The sequence below is a fragment of the Papio anubis genome, chromosome 11 (genome assembly GCF_008728515.1).
Source record: "Papio anubis isolate 15944 chromosome 11, Panubis1.0, whole genome shotgun sequence".
Classification (NCBI taxonomy): Eukaryota; Metazoa; Chordata; class Mammalia; order Primates; family Cercopithecidae; genus Papio; species Papio anubis.
Window position 1 is genome coordinate 118,587,767 of NC_044986.1, and position 19,561 is coordinate 118,607,327.

General features: G+C 43.7%; 1 protein-coding gene across 2 annotated transcripts in view; it reads left to right on the top strand.

The window, feature by feature from the left end:
- ITIH5 (inter-alpha-trypsin inhibitor heavy chain 5) overlaps positions 1–19,561 on the top strand; it is a 101,603-nt gene that overhangs the window by 45,287 nt on the left and 36,755 nt on the right. For both annotated transcript variants that reach the window (XM_003903369.5, XM_021943030.2), the window contains exons 6-7: positions 2,318–2,487; positions 3,503–3,619. In XM_003903369.5, coding sequence (XP_003903418.4) covers positions 2,318–2,487; positions 3,503–3,619 — 287 coding nt within the window. The remainder of the gene's footprint in view (positions 1–2,317; positions 2,488–3,502; positions 3,620–19,561) is intronic.

Here is a 19,561-nt window from a genome sequence, read left to right on the forward strand (position 1 = left end):
CAGCTTCCTTAGTAGCTGGGATTACAGCCACCACACCCACCTATTTTTTTGTATTTTTAGTAGAGACGAGGTTTCTCCATGTTGGCCAGGCTGATCTCGAACTCCTGACCTCAGGTGATCCACCCGCCTCAGCCTCCCAAAGTGCTGGGATTACAGGCATGAGCCACCGCGCGTGGCCCCTCCTTCTATTCTATATAGTTAAGGTTGGAAATTGATATGGTTTGGCTCTGTGTCCCCACCGAAATCGCGTTTGGAATTGTAATCCCCATGTGCCAGAGGAGTGGCCTGGTGGGAGGTGATTGGACCATGGAGGTGAATTTCCCCGTTGCTGTTCTCGTGATAGTGAGTGAGTTCTCACGAGATCTGATGGTTTAAAAGTCTGGCGCTGCCCGTTTCTTTCTCTCTCTCTCCTGCCGCCGTAGCGAGGTGGTCGCTTCCTTTTTGCCTTCCGCCATGATGGTAAGTTTCCCGAGGCCTCCCCAGCCATACGGAACTGTCCATGCACTGTCTGGATTTTCCCACCTCCTTCAGATGAGCAGATCTGTGGATGCATGTTCTCTCTTATGTAACTGTCTCCCTACAAAAATAAACTTTTTTCTTTGCTGGCTCTCTGATCACTTCCAAAATCCCTGTCCTTGATAAGTGCGAATAATAGAAGAATCGGTTGTACGTTGTGGTTCCTGTTAAGGTTACACCAAAATTGTCTCTGAAAAATAATTGTCTGTTTTGTTAAAGGAAATGTTTAAACTTCCTTTGACTTGTGTCTAATAAACCCTCAGCAGAAGGAAGTTTATTTTTAAATACAAATTACTGTGGCCACTTAACGCCTCATTTCCTTTTTCATTCTGCTAATTGGAGATGGGAAATTGCTGGTCAGCCTATTTCATGCTATCAACTTGAGTACGTTTAAAAAGATAATCAGAGGCTTTGCAGCAGTTTTAAGTCTGGCTTTGATTCAATATCTGGATAAAAAGCCTCCATATGCCCTTATGATTAAGAATTCTTGTTTATGTTTTCATATTTTCCATGGTGCATGCAGACTTCATCCTTTGGGTTTTTATTGCTAAGTACGTAGATATAGTGTTGTTTGGGTTTATAATAATTCTCTGGATTCTAACAGGAAATGAAGGTCAGGAGTAAAAGATGGGATGCCCTTTGCTTAATCTGTCATCACACTAGGTTTTCATAAATTACATAACATCCATTTATCTGTTTATCTTTCTGTAATTCGAATTTATATCCTAAATTTCATGTTAAAAAGCTTTGAGGTTTTTTTTTTTGTTTTTTTTTTTGTTTTTTTTAACTGAGCCACAGGCTGGGCATGGTGGCTCACGCCTGTACTCGTAGAACTTTGGGAGTCCAAGGCAGGAGGATAGCTTGAGCCTAGGAGTTCAAGACCAGTCTGAGCAACATAGCAAGACCTTGTCTCTACAAAAAACGACAACAAAAAATTATCGAGGTATGCTGGTACGTGCCTGTAATCCCAGCTACTGGGGAGGCTGAAGTGAGAATCACTTGAGTCCAAAAGTTTGAGGCTGCAATGAGCTGTGATTGCACCATTGCACTCTGGGTGACAGAGTGAGACTCTGTCTCAAAAAAAAAAAAAAAGGAATACAGAAAAAGAGAAATCCTGTAGGACAAATGACCAGCGAGTTATCACATATATGTAGCATCAGAAAACAGGTGGAGGCAGACACTGGAGATTAAAAGAAGCAAGAAACAAAAATGGAATGTGATTGGGGACTCTGTTCTAATCTTGATTCAAACAAATCAACCATACCAAGACCCTTTCTTTAGGGAATCAGACAAATTTAAATACAAACTGAGAATTAGATAATAGGGCATTGAGCATTAATTTTGTCACTTGTGATAATGGTTTTGTGGTTATGTTAGTAAAAGAGTTCCTACAGGTAAAGGCATACTGCAGTATTTATGGATGAAATAATGGTGTCTGGAATTTGTTTTTAAAATACTCTAGGAAAAAATGGTCAGGGAATAGATAAAAACAGATACTAAAGATTGGTAACATGCTGATGCTTGTTAAAGCTGGGTGATGGATACAGGGAATCATTTTACTATTCTCTCTACTTTTGTGTGTTTTAAAAATTTTCATAAGAAAAGGTTCAAAAATAGGCATAAGAGGGAAGCTACATGATGACATATTTGTCACATTGTGATATATGAGTACAGTCTTAGGAGTTCCTGTGAAATACAAGCCTGTAATAAAATGAAATCTAAAACTCTGTGTCTGCCAAACAGTTCTTATTTCTTTTTGGAAAAAAATAAGTTATTAATTATGTTTCTGCTTTGTTTGCAGATGATTCTGGGCCTCCCCCATCTACTGTCATCAACCAAAATGAAACGTTTGCCAACATCATTTTTAAACCTAGTGTAGTACAACAGGCCAAGATTGCCCAGAATGGAGTTTTGGGAGACTTTATCATTAGATATGATGTCAATAGAGAACAGAGCATTGGGGACATCCAGGTAATGAGATTGTTGTTGCTATTTCACATTGGTTGGTCGATACTTTGGATAGACTCAGACTGTAGATTCCAGTGTTTACCTAAGGGAGAGAGAACTTTCTGCTTCTTAGTAAATTTGTTGTAACCTAAAATATTTCTTCAAAGAGACTAGTGGTATTTTTTTGCTGAGCGTACCTATTTCTGGCTTCAGTAATCTGCAGAGCAAGTGAAATCTGTAATGTCAAGCTCCCTGTGGTGTTTTAGATGAAATTAGAATTTTAGTTCATGCTCCATTTGATTTTATTTTTGAGACCGAGTCTCGCTCTGTCACTGAGGCTGGAGTGCAGTGGCCGATCTTGGCTCACTGCAACCTTTGTCTCCCAGGTTCAAGCGATTCTCCTGCCTCAACCTCCCAAGTAGCTGGGATTACAGGCACCCACCACCACGCCCCGGTAATTTTTGTATATTTAGTAGTGATGGGGTTTTGCCATGGTGACCAGGCTGGTCTCGAACTCCTGACCTCAAGTGATCTGACCGTCTCAGCCTCCCAAAGCTCTGGGATTACTGGCATGAGCCACTGCAATTGGTCCATGTTCCATTTTAATTAAAAGAGTCTGCTTATTTTCCTTTAGGTCTTACTGTTCCAGAGACAGGGTGGGGATATTAAAACCTATTAATTGCATCCAGAATGTAGAGAATCTTCATGTCTCAGCTTGTAAGATGCTTGGTAAAAAAACAGATAGCGAAGGAAGCCGAATTCTCAAGTAGCAAAGGTCCAGGGGATGGATAATTAAACTTGAACTGGTAGTCATCATTGATCAATTTTAAAGGGAAGAGTCTACCCTTATACAGATTAAATTAGCAATTAGTTCTCTTGGAGGGATCAGGGGCTTAGATAATTTTACTCCAGGTGTGGAATCTGACCCTCAGCTCTGTGTCATGCTTTAACTTTTAGAAATTCCATAGAATACGCACTTCAGGTATTTTTCCTCCCTACTCTAGTTACTACCGTTTTTACTTTCTTTTCTCTCCACCAGGTTCTAAACGGCTATTTTGTGCACTACTTTGCTCCTAAAGACCTTCCTCCTTTACCCAAGAATGTGGTATTCGTGCTTGACAGCAGTGCTTCTATGGTGGGAACCAAACTCCGGCAGGTGAGCGAGTGCCAACTGCCCATTTATTCCTCTCTCGCTTTTGCCTGGGACAAAGACTTGCTTTGCGAATAAAGTTCAGTAGATGCCAAACATCAGCTTTACCATCCAACGATTCCTGCCTATGGAGAGCCTTCCTGAGCAGATTCAGTGAAGTCATTGACATAAACTGTCATTTCAGCTTGGTGGTTTTAAGAGAGCAGAGGGATGTGCTAGAGAAATCCCTTGAAATAAAGGACACTGGCAGAGTGGATAATGTAAGTGAGACAGGAATACATCGACAGGGCCAGTCCTCAGCACGACCATTGATGGAATAATTCTGTTCAGTGATGAGTCCTCTGAGAACAGTGGAATAGAATCACTGGAAGCCTCCTTAGAATAAAGAACTCAGGTCTCAGTAAATCAGGACTGATGTTGTCACAAAATTTAGGATGAATCTTAAAATTTCCGGGTGGTGGGGAGACATTCAGGGCTCATGTAGTTTATGTTGAAAAATTAGATTCCTGAAAATATGACTATTTATACTTTTCTTGCAAACCGCTGGAAAAGACTGTTTCTTATCTTATTTTGGTATCATAAATGTCAGAATCTTGCATTTACAATACATTTCAAACTCACATAATAGAAAACAGAGCTACTGGTTGCCAGACCAGCTAATATCTTTACATTCTTCGAAAACATAAATCTCTTAGTTTGTCTTTTAAAATTCATCATCTGTTTTATTTATTTTTTTGAGATGGAGTTATGCTCTTGTTGCCCAAGCAGGAGGACAATGGTGCGATCTCAGCTCACTGCATGCAACCTCTGCCTTCTGGGTTCAAGGGATTCTCCTGCCTCAGCCTCCTGAGTAGCTGGGATTACAGGTGTCCACCACCACATCTGGCTGATTTTTGTATTTTTAGTAGAGACAGGGTTTCATCATGTTGGCCAGGCTGTTCTCAAACTCCTGACCTTAGGTGATCCACCTGTCTCAGCCTCCCAAAGTGCTGAGATTATAGGTATGAGCCACCACGCCTGGCCTATTTCATTTTTTTAATCAATTCACAATGCTTTTATGATTTAATGAGTGAGATACTATCTTAAATCTCATAAAAACTCTCTATCCCACCTGCGTCCACCTCTAGGTCCCACCTCACATGCTGTTGAACCTACTCCTATCTGATAAACTATTGCAACTATTTTTTTTCTCAATCTACTACTTTATAAATGGCTTCTTTGGCTATTTATGTTTTACAAATCCAGCAGTGAAATCTGTATCTTCTACATGGCATCTGGTTTTCCTACACTCCGATAGAGCAAAAACATATTCCAAAATATAATGTGAGACTAGGGTTTAACTGTTTTCTTTCGGAGCAGGGGTATCCAATCTTCCGGCTTCCCTGGGCCACACTGGAAGAAGAAGAATTGTCTTGAGCCACACATAAAATACACTCACACTAACAATAGCTAATGAGGTAAAAAAAAAAAAAAAAAAATCACACAAAAAACCTCACAATGTTTTAAGAAAGTTTATGAAATTGTGTTGGACTGCATTCAAAGCCGCCCTGGGCTGCATGTGGCCCGCGGGCCGGGGGTTGGACAAGCTTGTTTTAGAGGATAGCCAAATATAATGTCTAATTAATGTAGGGGGAAAATAAAATAACCTTGCTCTGTGAATCAGCTTTTAGTGGTTCTTTAACGTCATGTGCTTGTCCAGAGCGCAACGGGAAAACGGCTCCATTTTTGACATTTTCTTCCTTCTGCTTTCTTGACTTTCCACCCCGGAGTTCCTTTTTTTGCATGAGGAGCGTCATCCATGAGCATATTTTTTTTTTTTTTTTTTTTTTTTTTTTTGAGACGGAGTCTCGCTCTGCCGCCCAGGCTGGAGTGCAGTGGCCGGATCTCGGCTCACTGCAAGCTCCGCCTCCCAGGTTCACGCCATTCTCCTGCCTCAGCCTCCTGAGTAGCTGGGACTACAGGCGCCCGCCACCTCGCCCGGCTAGCTTTTTGTATTTTTTAGTAGAGACGGGGTTTCACTGTGTCAGCCAGGATGGTCTTGATCTCCTGACCTCGTGATCCGCCCGTCTCGGCCTCTCAAAGTGCTGGGATTACAGGCTTGAGCCACCGCGCCCGGCCCCCATGAGCATATTTTTAAAAAGAATTCTCTATCTTTGTCTGAAAATGATTTATTTTACTTTTATCCTTTAAGGATAGTTTTTACCAGGTACGGTATTTTACATTGGCAATGATCGAATGATGAATATAATATATGAAAATCTGCTTGTAGAAATAGTTTGAGGCCTAGGATGATGGTCTGTTCCTCTAGAGAAGGTCTGGGCTTGTTTCTGTCAGGTCCCTGGGAACCTGGGGGGGGGATTAAAATCTGGAATTACTTTAGTCCAGTTTCAGGGGTGGAGGTGTTTGGGCAGCCCAGATGGCTCGAAGCTGGACCGCAGTCCTTTTAGGAGCTGGTGTATTTCTGCTTTGCACACAGTGTAGAAGGTTTGCTAGAGCATCCCTAAACTGCAAAGGGGATGCGCAGCCTCTCAGGTAGCTCTTTGGCCGTGACAAACATCCTTTAGACACAAGTGGTCCCAAATGCTGAGCTTACCTCTTAAAATTTGCATCTTCTCTCAGATATTTTTTTCTCACGGTTTTGTTTGCTGTCTGCTCCTTTAAAGATTTTTTTAAAACCCCGTTTGTTTAGCTTTTTTAGTTCTTACTGGGAAGCTAAAGAAATTGTTTGTTTAAGTTGTTTTTCAAATCTCCTCTGTGATGTTTTAGGATTTTCAGTTTTTTGTCTGTGTCTGCGAAATCCAAACTGTAGAGTCCCTAGGGCTCAAGTTACTTGTAGGTTTCCCAAAGATTTTCCCAAAGTTTTCGTTACACCAAAGTGAAGCTTTCTTTTATAGTGGCTGATATTTATTGACGTTTTAGAGGCCACACAGCCTTTCCTTATTTACCAAATACCCTGTGAAGTTATTTGCATTATGTGCTACAAGTTCTTTTTTTTTTTGAGACGAAGTCTCACTCTGTCACCTAGGCTGGAGTGCGATGGCACGATATCGGCTCACTGCAACCTCCACCTCCCGGGTTCAAGCAGTTCTCCTGCCTCAGTTCCCCCAAGTAGCTGAGATTACAGGTGCTCGCCACTATGCCCAGCTAATTTTTGTATTTTTAGTAGAGGTGGGATTTCGCTGTGTTGGCCAGGCTGGTCTCGAACTCCTGACCTCAGGTGATCTGCCCGCCTCGGCTTTCCAAAGTGCTGGGATTACAGGCTTGAGTCACCGCGTCCGGCCCTAGGTACTTACAAGTTCTTAAGTGCCATTTGTTGATCAAGTTGTTTTGTGACATTGATGACTGTATGATAGATGCTGACAGAAGAATAATCATGGCTTCTTTTAAGACCATTGTAGGCCACAGAATACAGTGTTAATTAGGCTGACATATGATCAGTATGATAATTCTCATTTGGATTTTGAATCACTAAACAGTTACTGAGTGGGTGCCCTGTACTAGGTTTCCCCAGGCATCTCATTTAATTCCTAGGTACCTATGGATCTTCAGATGTTCTTTCTTTTGCTTTCTAAAAAAAAAAAAAAAAAAAGCTTTTTTCGGGCGGCGGGGTTTGTATTTCCTCTGAACAAACATACCTTGCTGAAGATATTTATGATTAAATTAACCAGTCTGAATTCCTGTGACTACCGAATAGTTTGTATTCTGATGTTTTTATTCACCCCCATATCATGAATATATCTTATGGAGTTAAATATTCTTTAAAAACCTGATTCTAATGGCCATAAAGCAATACTGTTCACTAGAAGCTTCTGTGAGAATGGGAATGTTCTACACCTGTGCTGTCCAATGCAATAGCCACTAGTCACATATGGGTGTTGAGCTAGTGAAGTATGGTTAATGCAAGTGAGGAACTGAATTTTTAATTTTATTTAATTTTAATAAATTTAAATTTGGATAGTTATATGTGGCTAATAGTTACCATATGGGAGTGTGTAGCTGCAGAACATTTATTCACCCTACCACCCATTAGAGACTTTTCAGCCGTTTCCATTTTTTGCGATTATAAACCCCATTGGGATGACTATCTTCATGTAGAAATCTCTGACGCATGCCATGTCAGTTTCTTAAATTAGATTCTTAGAATTGGAATTACTGGGGCAAAGAATACCAGCTAATTTGTGGGTTTGGTACATTTTCCAAAAACATTTTCTAAAAAGTCTGTGCCAATTTATAACATTTAAAACTGTTACCAGGCTAAGAATTCCAAATGGATTACGAGGCTAAAGGTAATCAATGAGCCACATCCAAAAATATGTTAAAAAAAAAAATACAGGTGCATATTTAGCTGATTTTCAAGTGGGAAGAAACTTTCTAAGCCTAAAAGCAGTATAATCACTTTTAAGCCTAAAAGTAATTACAAAGGGGAAAATCAGCAACTTTAGCTACATAAAAATTTTAAATTTTTGTTGTAAACAAAAAAAAAGTAAGCAAAAGACTAGAAAATTGCATGCAGGAAAGAGACAGAAGTGTATCATTAATATGTAAAGAACTGTTCCAGATTAATGAAAATTAATCCTGTATAAGAAAATGAGCAAAGGTTATAAAACAAACTACTAGAAAGAAATAAGAAGATTCAATAAACTTATGAAAAAATCATCAAGCATATTAGTAACTAAAGAAATGCATCTCAGGTACCAGAGTCACTTCAGGGTTTGACCCCAAACCTAGTCCAATCCACTGCCCCAGGGTTGTCTTCCACTTCCTGTGGGAGAATGATCAAGAATCTTCTTGCCAAATAACCCTCAGAAAAATAAACCCTGCCCCAAATTGTCCAGAGAAAAACTAATGAACGAAATCAGGGTCTCCTAAATGTACCTTTAATCATAAAATAATTCGGGCACTTCTTAAAAATATGGCATGGGAGATTTCCAAAATAGCTAAGAGTATTATGTGAATGATCTAATACAAGAATCTTTAGTCTTTAAAATAATTTGGTTGTTATCCCCATTTTACTGATGGAGAAACTGAGGCTTTGCAAAAGTAGATGAGTTGGCTAATAAATGGTGTCGGCAGCCTTTAGTCCCGGGTCTGAAGCCTGAGAACCAAGCCGTGCACCGTGCGAGTAACAGTGTGGTTGCGGTAAGAAGGCACACATGTGTGCAGCTGGCAGAAGTGCAAATGGATATAAGGTTAAGGCAGTCTTACATTTCAAGACCCAGTTGAGAAGGCTGCATTGCAGAAGGCAGGGATTTCCTTGCATGATGCAAGAGCAATGTAATAACAGATGTCAGATCATTTGTTATTCTCCCCTCTTCCTTCATTCCTGGATATTAAAATTCCATTCCTTGCTAGCCGCTGAAAGTCTGGCATGCACTCTGCTGGCTTCGAAGCTTCAGCGTGGCCTCTTTCCAGGAGAGCCACCCTAGACCTGCCAAACACGTGTCTGAGCAATTTCGAAAGCCCCTCGCTGCCTTGAGTGGTTTTGAAAACTGCCGACTATTTTTGCAATTCTCAGCTTCTCCAAGGCCACAGTACTAAGTGAAAAGCTTAGCTGGCTCTTCTAAGAGTCTTGTATATGATGTTATGTCTGTTGGTGAAGAGGACAATTATCCCAAGCACAGGGCTTTCATATTGTGTCAACAGGCTTGGCAATGTGGGACATTTGTCATGCATCCACATGGATTCTATTAAGAATCATTTGCTGTTATTCCTGATGTTCTTGACTCCTCTCATGTTGGACGGGCCTGAAAGACCTCGCTGCATTTATTGCAATGTAGGACACATAGTTGGCATTTAATAATTACTTGAACCATTGGTTTAGAAAAATTTGTAAACACCATTCAACCTTAAAAATATATACTCGGTAAGGGGTATATTGGCACCTTGGGAGCCCCCAAAGCTGTGTGCCTCTGGCATTTTCTGGTTCTTGCTGTAATCCCAGTGGGAACGTGATCCTGGAAGCCAGGACCTGCCCGGCTTGGGAACAGCAACAGGGCTGCCTGAGGTTTGCTAGCACGTGGCTTTGCTGTTTTCCCTCCCGGGTGCTTTTGCAGACAAGTTTGTTGAGAGATGGCTCTGGTGTCGGGTCAGGCAGGGTTTCTGCCTCCCAATTTGAGCTAAAACTTCTTGGTGAGAATGGGAGCTGAGAAGAGCCAAACAGACAAACAAAAAAAAAAAAAATAGGGGGAGAAAAATGTAATCAGGGAAGGCTTCTTTTTTTCTTGTTAGTTGCATGCTTAAAGCATTGACATTTGCAGACAGACATGTAGTCCTTGGGAGCATTAGAGTATGTTTTTCCTTGACCATGGTGTCCACTTTCTTGTCTTTCCTTTTCCTAATCTGTAGAATTCGATCTACTACTTTCACATTCATTTTAAAGAACTTGGCTAACGGACCTTCTTTGGCAACCAAGCAGTGACGAATGGATCACTTACCAGATGTTTTCCATACTTTAATGGTCTCCAAACCTGTTCCCACACTCTGTGTCCCTCTGTGCCAATTCTGGGTTCCCACATAGCCTTGGAAGCTTGTTTTCGTTTCTCCATTTTATTTGGTTGACAATTTTAGAGGGTAAAGAACAAGCATGTTTCTTATCTGTAATTGTCAAGTTAAAACGAGGGCAAACATGAATTAGTCCAGTTAAAATGAGGGCAAACGTGAATTAACAAGTAGGAGAACTGGGAGCTGCATGTCGATTTTGCTTCACTCACAGGCTTGCTTTCTGCTCTAGGACGTCGGTTTCTCCCTCACTGTCCGAAATTGGGTTCCCAAGAGCTATTTGGATATTTCATATGTAACCTTATGGGTGAATAATTTGTAAGCTCCATGGACTTGGGGAGCATCTTGTGTTTGATCATTACAATATGCATTCCCAACTCTTCACACATAGTGGGTAATGACATTTGCTGCCAAATTACCAGCCCACAAACAATAAATGTATCCTGCATTTTTCTGAGGCATAGTAGTTACCATTGAGCGATCAGTGCGTATCAAATGCTGTGAGGGTTTTACGTACATTTCTTCATTTAATCTTTCAGCCATCCGGTGAAATAGATATTGCTATCCCCATTTTATACATGGGAGGGTGGAGGCCAGGAAGATGATGTCATTAGGCTGAAATACACAACATTATAAGTAGGAAAGTCAGGATTCAAGCCCAGGTCAGCCTTACCTAAAGCACTTCACCATAACATCGTATGTGGACCATAACACAGTGGTGGTCTGTAGACCACTTCTCAAGCTTTGAGGCTCTGTTTTTGTCACCAAGTAATGTGAAGGACAGTGCTGCCCATCTCAGGTGAGTGCACACAGATGTCACCTACTCAAAGAGGTGCCAGCCAGCAGGCTGGTATTGTGAAAAACTCACGAAGCTATTCTGCTTTGATTCATAGAATTACTGAGCAACATTTTATTATTTAACATTAAGCACACCTTAGGCGTGTGTAGGGAGGCAGACTTCTTGCCCTTTTATGATGTGGATTGGGCAGGTGCTGTCCGAGTGTGCGTGCAGAAGGCAGAAATGTAGACTGAGGCAAGGTGGCTCGGGCAAGCTGGGTGACTGTCAAGTCCAATGATGTCCAACAGTGTGTCATTGTAGCTGCCCTCTTCAAACTATGTGGATCTGCCACATTTCAAAAGAGAGGATCCAGGTCAGGTGTGGTGGCTCATGCCTGTAATCCCAGCACTTTGAGAGGCTGAGGCGGGAGGATGGCTCGAGCCCAGGAGTTCGAGACGAGACTGGGCAGCATAGTGAGACCTCATCTGTACCAAAAAGAACAAAATTAGCCAGGCATGATGGCCCACACCTGTAGTCCCAGCTACTTAGGAGACTGAGGCAGGAAGATGGCTTGAGCCCAGGAGGTCGAGACTGCAGTGAGCTATGATGGCGCCATTGCACTCCAGCCTGGGCAACAGGGCAGGACCTTGTCTCAAACAAACAAACAAACAAAAATTAAATGATGGAGATCAAAGAAGGCAGTCAGGTTCACTGAGCAGCCTGGAGGAAAGCTCAGCATGAGCTGCGGGACCCAGAGGGCCTCTGAGGGCTTGCCGTCTGGTTAGAGGAGAGAACTCCCCGCACAAATGGAGGCACTCAGAAAGCAGGAGGATGCAAGCTTGCCCCATGAGAGCCTGCCTGAAAGACTGGGGGAAGGGGTCTCAGAAGGCAAGTGCTATGTGGCTATCATGCAACTAAAAGTCGACAACAGAGAACATTGGGTCCACTGCTTTGCCTGTTCAGGTCTAGGCCTTGTTTAAGCACCTGAAAGCAAGGCCCCAGGAAATATCAGAACAGCCTAGCTTCCCTTTTTGTCTTTCTGGAGCCAGTGTCGTCAAAACTCTTTTGTAAAGGGGCAGATGATAAACATCTTAAGTTTCACACACCAGATGGTTTTTTTTTTTCTTCTTTTGAGACTGAGTTTCGCTCTTGTTGCACAGGCTGGAGTGCAGTGGCGCGATCTCAGCTCACTGCAACCTCCGCCTCCCGGGTTCAAGCAATTCTCCTGCCTCAGCCTTCCAAGTAGGCTGGGATTACAGGCATGCGCCATCACACCTGGCTAATTTTGTATTTTTAGTAGAGATGGGGTTTCACTATGTTGGCCAGGCTGATCTCAAACCCCTGACCTTGGGTGATCCACCCGCTTCAGCCTCTCAAAGACAGGCGTGAGCCACGGCGCCAGGCTGAGGATTCATTTTTCTCCCCTCTCCCCCTCTTTCTTTCTGTAGAGACAGGGTCTCACTATGTTACCCAGGCTGGTTTTGAACTCCTGGACTCAAGCGATCCTCCTACTTTGGCGTCCAAAGTGCTGGGATTATAGGAACGAGCCACCGCGCCTGCCCGGCCCCAGATGGTTTCTGTTGTAACCACTCAACTCTGCTGTTGGAGATCAAGATCTGCTGTCTTCCTTGTGAAAAGAGCGCAGCCACAGGCAATATGCAAAGAAATGGGTGTGGTTGTGTTCCAGTGAAACCTTATTTACTAAAAAAGCAGGCGGCAGCAGAGGCCCCTGAGCCACGGTTTGCTGACACCTGTCTAGAGCGAGGACTCATCAAAATGACCTTGAGTTACATGCCAGTTGATTGTGTTTATTCTCATCTACTGGGCTGCCCTTGTCAAGACATTGCTACCAACAGATGTGTGTTTCAGGAAAACATTGCAAAACGGAGATTTGAGACTTGAGGCAGGAAGCAGGAGACAGTGGGGAAAACTGGTTTTTGTCCCTGACTCACAATATGAGGTAATAAATGATGGACAGAGGGCAAAATATTTTTTTCCTAGGCCATGAGTGAAAGCTTGAATTTTTAATTTCAGGAAAAAAATTGCTCCCCAACAATAATAATACAGATAATTTAAAATAAATTAGAGGCACCCATTTAAAAATGTATTGCTGTTGTTGAGGTAGTTAAGATTTACCCAGATGAAGTAGATCTTAAAGGTAAAATGAGGTCATATTTTATTTATTTTTCCTTTAAACTTTTATTGTAGGTTTAAGAGGCACATATACAGGTTTGCTAGATGGATAAATTGTGTGTTGAGGGGGTTTGGTGTACAGATTATTTCATCATCCAGCTAATAAGCATAGTACCTGATAGGTTGTTTTTTGACCCTCACCCTCCTCCCACCCTCCACCCAAGGCCCCAGTGTCCATTCCCTTCTTTGTGTCCATGTGTACTCAGTGTTTAGCTCCCACTTATAAGTGAGAGTATACAGTATTTGGTTTTCTGTTCCTGGGTTAATTTGCTTAGGATAATGGCTCCCAGTTCCATCCATGTTGCTCCAAAGGACATGATCTTGTTCTTTTTTATGGCTGCGTAGTATTCCATGGTATATTTGTCCCACATTTTCTTTGAGTCCACCACTGATGGTCATTTAGGTTGAGTCCGTGTCTTTGGTCTTGGGAATAGTGCTGTGATGAACATATGCGTGTACGTCTTTATGGTAGAATGATTTCTATTCCTTTGGGTATATACCCAATAATGGGCTGGCTGGATTGATTGGGAGCTCTGTTTCCAGTTCTTTGAGAAATCGCCAGACTGCTGTCCACAGTGACCGAAGTGTTTACATTCCTACCGGCAGTGTATAAGCATTCCCTTTTCTCTGCAACCTTGCCCGCGTCTGTTATAAAATGAGGTCATGTTTTTGAAATGTGGGGTATCTCTGAATGTGGGCACTCTGTGGCTGTCATACAAAGAGACACTTGTCAGTATAGAGCTCGGGGTGCTCCTGCATCACCTGCTCAGATCGCAGCCTTGCTGTGAGCATCGGAAAGTGTGGCGCCAGGAAATCACAGAAAGGCCTAGTTTCCCCCTTTCTGGTTTCCCAGTTTTTAAGTCCCAAATTGGAATTGGCAGACTTTTGCTGTAAAGGGCTAGATAGGGGCTGAAACGAAACTTTGCTACAAGTAACAGCGAGATAAACACTACAAGTCAGAGAGAATTAAATGAGAGAACAAACGTGGAAGTGCTTATCAGAGGGTCAGAACGCATTGTCACTCAGGGATTGTGTAATCTTGGCTGGCTGATTGAAATTGCAACTGGGTAAAATTCCTAAGCGCTGGTGTTGCCTGATAGCACAGCCACCCACTTCTCGGGTTCAGGACGCCTGACTCTCACTCAGCTTTCCACTTTGGCTTTAACTCTAGAGTTCAGATTCTCCAAATATGAAACAAATATGGGTTAGAGGCTGTGGGGGAGGCGCTAGGTATGGGGGACACAGAGATAAATGAGACACAGCCTTTCCTCACGAGAAGCTCAGAGAAGAAGAGAAAGTCAGGCAACAATTATATAGGGAGTGCTCCGTGTAATAGGGCATAGGTCAGAGCCAGTAGTTGCGCGATAGGGTGGTGATCAGTTCTTTTTAGTGGTGGGAGAGTAGGGGATGGTGGATGATTCTCAGAGGAAGGCATAGCTGGGTGAGTCTCAAAGGCCTCTTAGAAGTTAACTGAGTGGCTGGCATGAGAAGAGGGGGATTGGATCCAAGCAGAATGAGAGAGATGCATGACATGTACAAAGCATGGAGGCAGGAGAAAGCGTGTCTCCAAGGGCATCAGCCCTAAGTCACTTTCACCGAGAACTTTAGAATTTTGCTGGTGAAAAGAAACACGGAATAGACAAAGCCCGGTGGCTCCCGCCTATAATCCCAGCACTTTGGGAGGCCAAGAGGGGCAGATCATCTGAGGTCAGGAGTTCAAGACCAGCCTGGGCAACTTGGCAAAATCTCGTTTCTACTAAAAGTACAAAAATTGGCTGGGTGTGGTGGTGGGCACCTATCATCCCAGCTACTCGGTAGGCTGAGGCAGGAGAATAGCTTGAACCTGGGAGGCGGGGGTTGCAGTGAGCCATGATCACACCACTGCACTCCAGCCTGGTGACAGAGAGAGACTCCATTTCAAAAAAGAAAAAAAAAAAAGGAACAATTCATACGTTATTCAAAACTAACATAGATAGTGGAAAGGATTGTAGGGGAAAGAAAGAACTTGAGATAGTCAGGGAAAGATTAATGATGGAGAGGGAAAAGGAACTGGTTCTTGAAGATGGGATACAATTTTCTTGGCAGGAAAAGAATGAGTGAATTCTTGGTTGGGGAAAACCACGAAGCATGAAAGAAGGCTGAATATGCTATAGTGTGAAGGTTTGGGTTATGTTTTGGACTGGTTAACTTGAAAATCTTCCTGATACAAACATTTAGAAAAGGAGGTGAATTGGAACAGGTCTTTTAAGTGCATAGCTGAGCTGGTAAGCAAGACACAGTCTAAGAGTCTCAGAATGAAAAGAGAACGGGGAAGGAAAATGCTGAGCACGTGAGTTAAGTGATATCCCCCTGGAGAGTTACCAGTTGCTGGGTCCTCGGGCCTGAGGCTTTAATGACCCTGTGGGAACAGCAGATGAGAGCTTGGGCACTCTGAGGTGGGGGTTGAACCTGAGACCCCCGATAAAGCTGGTTCCATCAAAGGACTGCACCCTTAGGGGAGTAGTAGGCAGAGGAAACCTCCACCTGCTGATGCGGGAGGACAACATAGAAGATTGCCCAACGCTGTTTGACTTTGGGGGTTGTGGGGCAAGGGAAGACTTCCCTTATAACCATGGGACCCAAATCAGATAGCCTGGAAGCATGTGAGCAGGTGACTGAATGTCAACTACCATGGAATCAAGGAACTCTCTGATAATCCACCCATCAAGGGGTTCTGGGCCAGGGGGAACCTGGAGGTGCCTGGGAAGCTCCTGCGGGGCTGTGGCACCAACTTATGCTGCAGGGAATTTCCCCAGATAAAGCCCCTCTGAGAAGACGCTCCTGACACAACAGCACAAAACACACAAGGAGGCAGTCCACGCAGACCAAGGGACAGCCATGCAACGCACTTTAAAAATACCAGTATCAGGCTGGGCGCGGTGGCTCACGCCTGTAATCTTAGTGCTTTGGGTGGCCGAGGCGGGTGGATCATGAGGTCAGGAGATCGAGAGCATCCTAGCTAACATGGTGAAACCCTCTGTCTCTACTAAAAATACAAAAAAATTAGCCGGGCTGGTGGCGGGCACCTGTAGTCCCACCTACTCGGGAGGCTGAGGCAGGAGAATGGTGTGAACCCGGGAGGCAGAGCTTGCAGTGAGCCGAGATCTGCACTCCAGCCTGGACTACAGAGCGAGACTCCGTCTCAAAAAACAAAAAACAAAAAACAAAACCATATCAGCGTTGTTGAGATAGAATTCACAGACCATAAAAGCCACGCTTTCAAAGCATACCAGTCAGTGGCTTTTAGTATTTTCGGAGAGTTGTGAAACCGTCACCACTATCTAATTTTAGAACATCTCATCATCCCCCAAAGAACCCCCATACTTATTAGCAGTCATTGCTCGTTCACCCCTTTTGCTAGCCCCTGACTACTACTAGTCTCCTTTCTGTCTCTATGGATTTGTCTATTCTAGACATTTCGTATTAATAGAGTTATACAGTGTGCAGCCTTTTGTGCCTGGCTGCTTTCACGTAGCATGATACCTCCCAGGTTCAGCCATGTCATAGCTTGCATCTGTACTTCATTCTTTTTTACTGCTGAATAGTATTTCATTAGATGGATATACCATGCATTTTTTAGCAGAGATTCTGAGAGCGTGAAGTGAGTTAGAGCTTGCACAGAACTATGTGCTAGAGCTGCAGCTAAGCTCAGAGATGGGATTTAGTTGTTTACACCATGCTGAGGTGTAGGATTTCTTCAGTGGCTGATGGAAGGAGCCATGCAGCTGGAAGTGCTGTAGGAATGTAATTTGTGGGCCACAGCTGTTGATAAGACAAATAGGACACAGAAGTTATGAGACACGGGGAGCCTGCATGGAATGACAGCATATGCCCCACAAAAAGGAACTTCAGCCAGAGTGGTGACTATGAATGTGGAAGAAAGAAGAACTATGGAGCTGTTACTAAAGAAGAATCAGCGTGGCATGGTAATTAGCTGGATAGAGTTAAAAAAAAAAGATTCTTGAGACTTTGGAACCATGAGTGGAAGTAGGATATCCTAGAGGAGGAGCTGATTTGAGAGAAAAACATTTTGTGAGTTTGTTCTCACACTGCTATGAAGAAATACCCGAGACTGAGTAATTTCTGAAGGAAAGAGGTTTAATTGACTCTCAGTTCCACATGTCTGGGGAGGCCTCAGAAAACTTACAATCATGGCAGAAGGCAAAGGAAAAGCAGGCAGCAGGACAGAGTGAGTGCAAGCAGGGGAAATGCCAGATGCTCATAAAACCAGCAGATCTCATGAGACTCACTCATTATCACGAGAACAGCATGGGGGAAACTGCCTCCATGATTCAGTTACCTCCACCTGGTCCTGCCCTTGACATATAGGGATTGTGGGGATTAAAATTCAAGGTGAGATTTGGGTGGGGACACAGGCAAACCATACCAAATATTATGTATTGAGTTTTCAGCAGATTAAGACTGAAATGACAGTGGGGTGGTGAAGGTATTCAGATGGAGAGCCTGGAGGTGTGGACTTGAGAGACCCCAAAACAGATGTGGTAGCTGAAAAATGGATAAAACTCCTTCAGGGAAGAGTAGAGAGGGAGGGAGGATAGAAGGCCAAAAACTGAGCCTTAGGCCAGGCGCGGTGGCTCATGCCTGTAATCCCAGCACTTTGGGAGGCTGAGGCAGGCTGAGGCAGGCAGATCACCTGAGGTCAGGAGTTCGAGACCAGCCTGGCGAACATGGTGAAACCCTGTCTCTACTAAAAAGGCAAAAAATTCGCCCCGCGTAGTGGCACGCAGCTGTAGTCCCAGCTATTCAGGAGGCTGAGGCAGGAGAATCGCTTGAACCCGGGAGGTGGAGGTTGCAGTGAGCTGAGATTGAGCCACTGTACTCCAGCCTGGGTGACAGAGGGAGATTCCCTCTCAAAAACAAAACAAAGCAAAAACTGAACCTTAGAGGGTATCAGATTTGGTAGGACGAAGAGAGGGTGATGTGCATGTGATCAACAATTCTACAATCAATGAAGAGAAATTGTGGTGAGCGATTCAGTATCTTAAGGGTAGCCCTTGTCCTGAGCAAAGCTGCTGTTCAGGGATGGCTGTCGGCCCTGTGTGGTGGCGTTCCCCATCACGGGGTGTTCACACGCATTCCTGGGGCCACCTGGAAGGAGATCAGATCAGATCTCCTTCTCTAGAAGCAGATCACACAGAGGTTGGAGATGTGACCTGCTTGATGCTGGCTACTGGATACCAGGAGGGAGGCTGATGCTGCTAAGAGTGTCAGACTTGAGACACTGCGACTAAGAGTCTCAATGCAGACTTGTGTCATTGAGAGAGAGACAGGCCTGGCAAAGCAAAGCCTCAGCTAGTCCTCACTGCAGTAGTGTTTATGATTTAAATGGCCTGGCAAACTCTCCTTGAATTTGGCTCTGGAAGATCTGCTTCTGTGAGGACAAAGCAGTCACCCTCCCCAGATATGAACACTTGGCATTTGGCATTCTTGACCTCCAAGAACCCAGTTGGGCCGGCCCTGTCTCTGAATTGGGGTAAAGAAGAGGAAGTTCTCACAGTGACTGGTTGAGACACTGTTCCTTTGATTCTCTGAAATCTCCCACTTTTGCTTAGATGTGGTCATCGTGCACATTTCTACAGTTTGCCAAATGACATCAGTTGCTGATGTTTCAAGAGTGGTTAGAAAGATGGATAAGTAAAATTTGTCGGGAGTGGGGAGCCAAATTAAAATTAATAACAATTAAGAGCTCTTTCCCCACTGGTAGCAAAAAATATCATATTTAGTGGTGCCATAGTCTGTGTGTTAGTCCATTCAGGCCACTATAACAATCTGCCATAGACTGAGTAGCTTATAAACAACAGAAATCCGTTTCACACAGTTCTAGAAGTTGGAAAGCCCAACATCAAGATGCCAGCAGACTCTGTGTCTGGAGAGGGCCCACCTTCTGGTTCATAGACGCAACTTCTCCCCATGTCCTCCCATGGTGGAAGGGAGTAGCTAGCTAGCTCGCTGGGGTCTTTCATAAAGGCACTGATCCCAACCATGAGGGCTCTAATTTCATGACCTAATTACCTCCCAAAGTCCCCACCTCCTGGTACCATTACCTTGGGGGTTAGGATTTCAATCTTTGAATTTAGGGGGACCCAAACCATCCCTCGTGTACCCCTAGGCTATGCCAAATTCTTAGCTTGAAGAAGGATGTTCCAGTGAGCCAAATGTAAAGTCAGATAGTGATTTCCCTATCACCTCTCCTAGGTGCACGTGTAACTCGAAAGGGAAGGCAAAGGCCGAGGTAACAGGACAACCATCCAGGAGGAGAGACCGCACTCATGTCTGGTGGGCTGGGCAGAGCTGGGTTGATGGCAGCAGTGGGCTGGAGGGACCTAGTGCTCAGAGATGTTCAGGAGACAGTTGTGGTCATTTTGAGAATGTGCTAGACTGAAGGAGAATACCTAGAAGAAGAGAGAAGCATGTTTCGA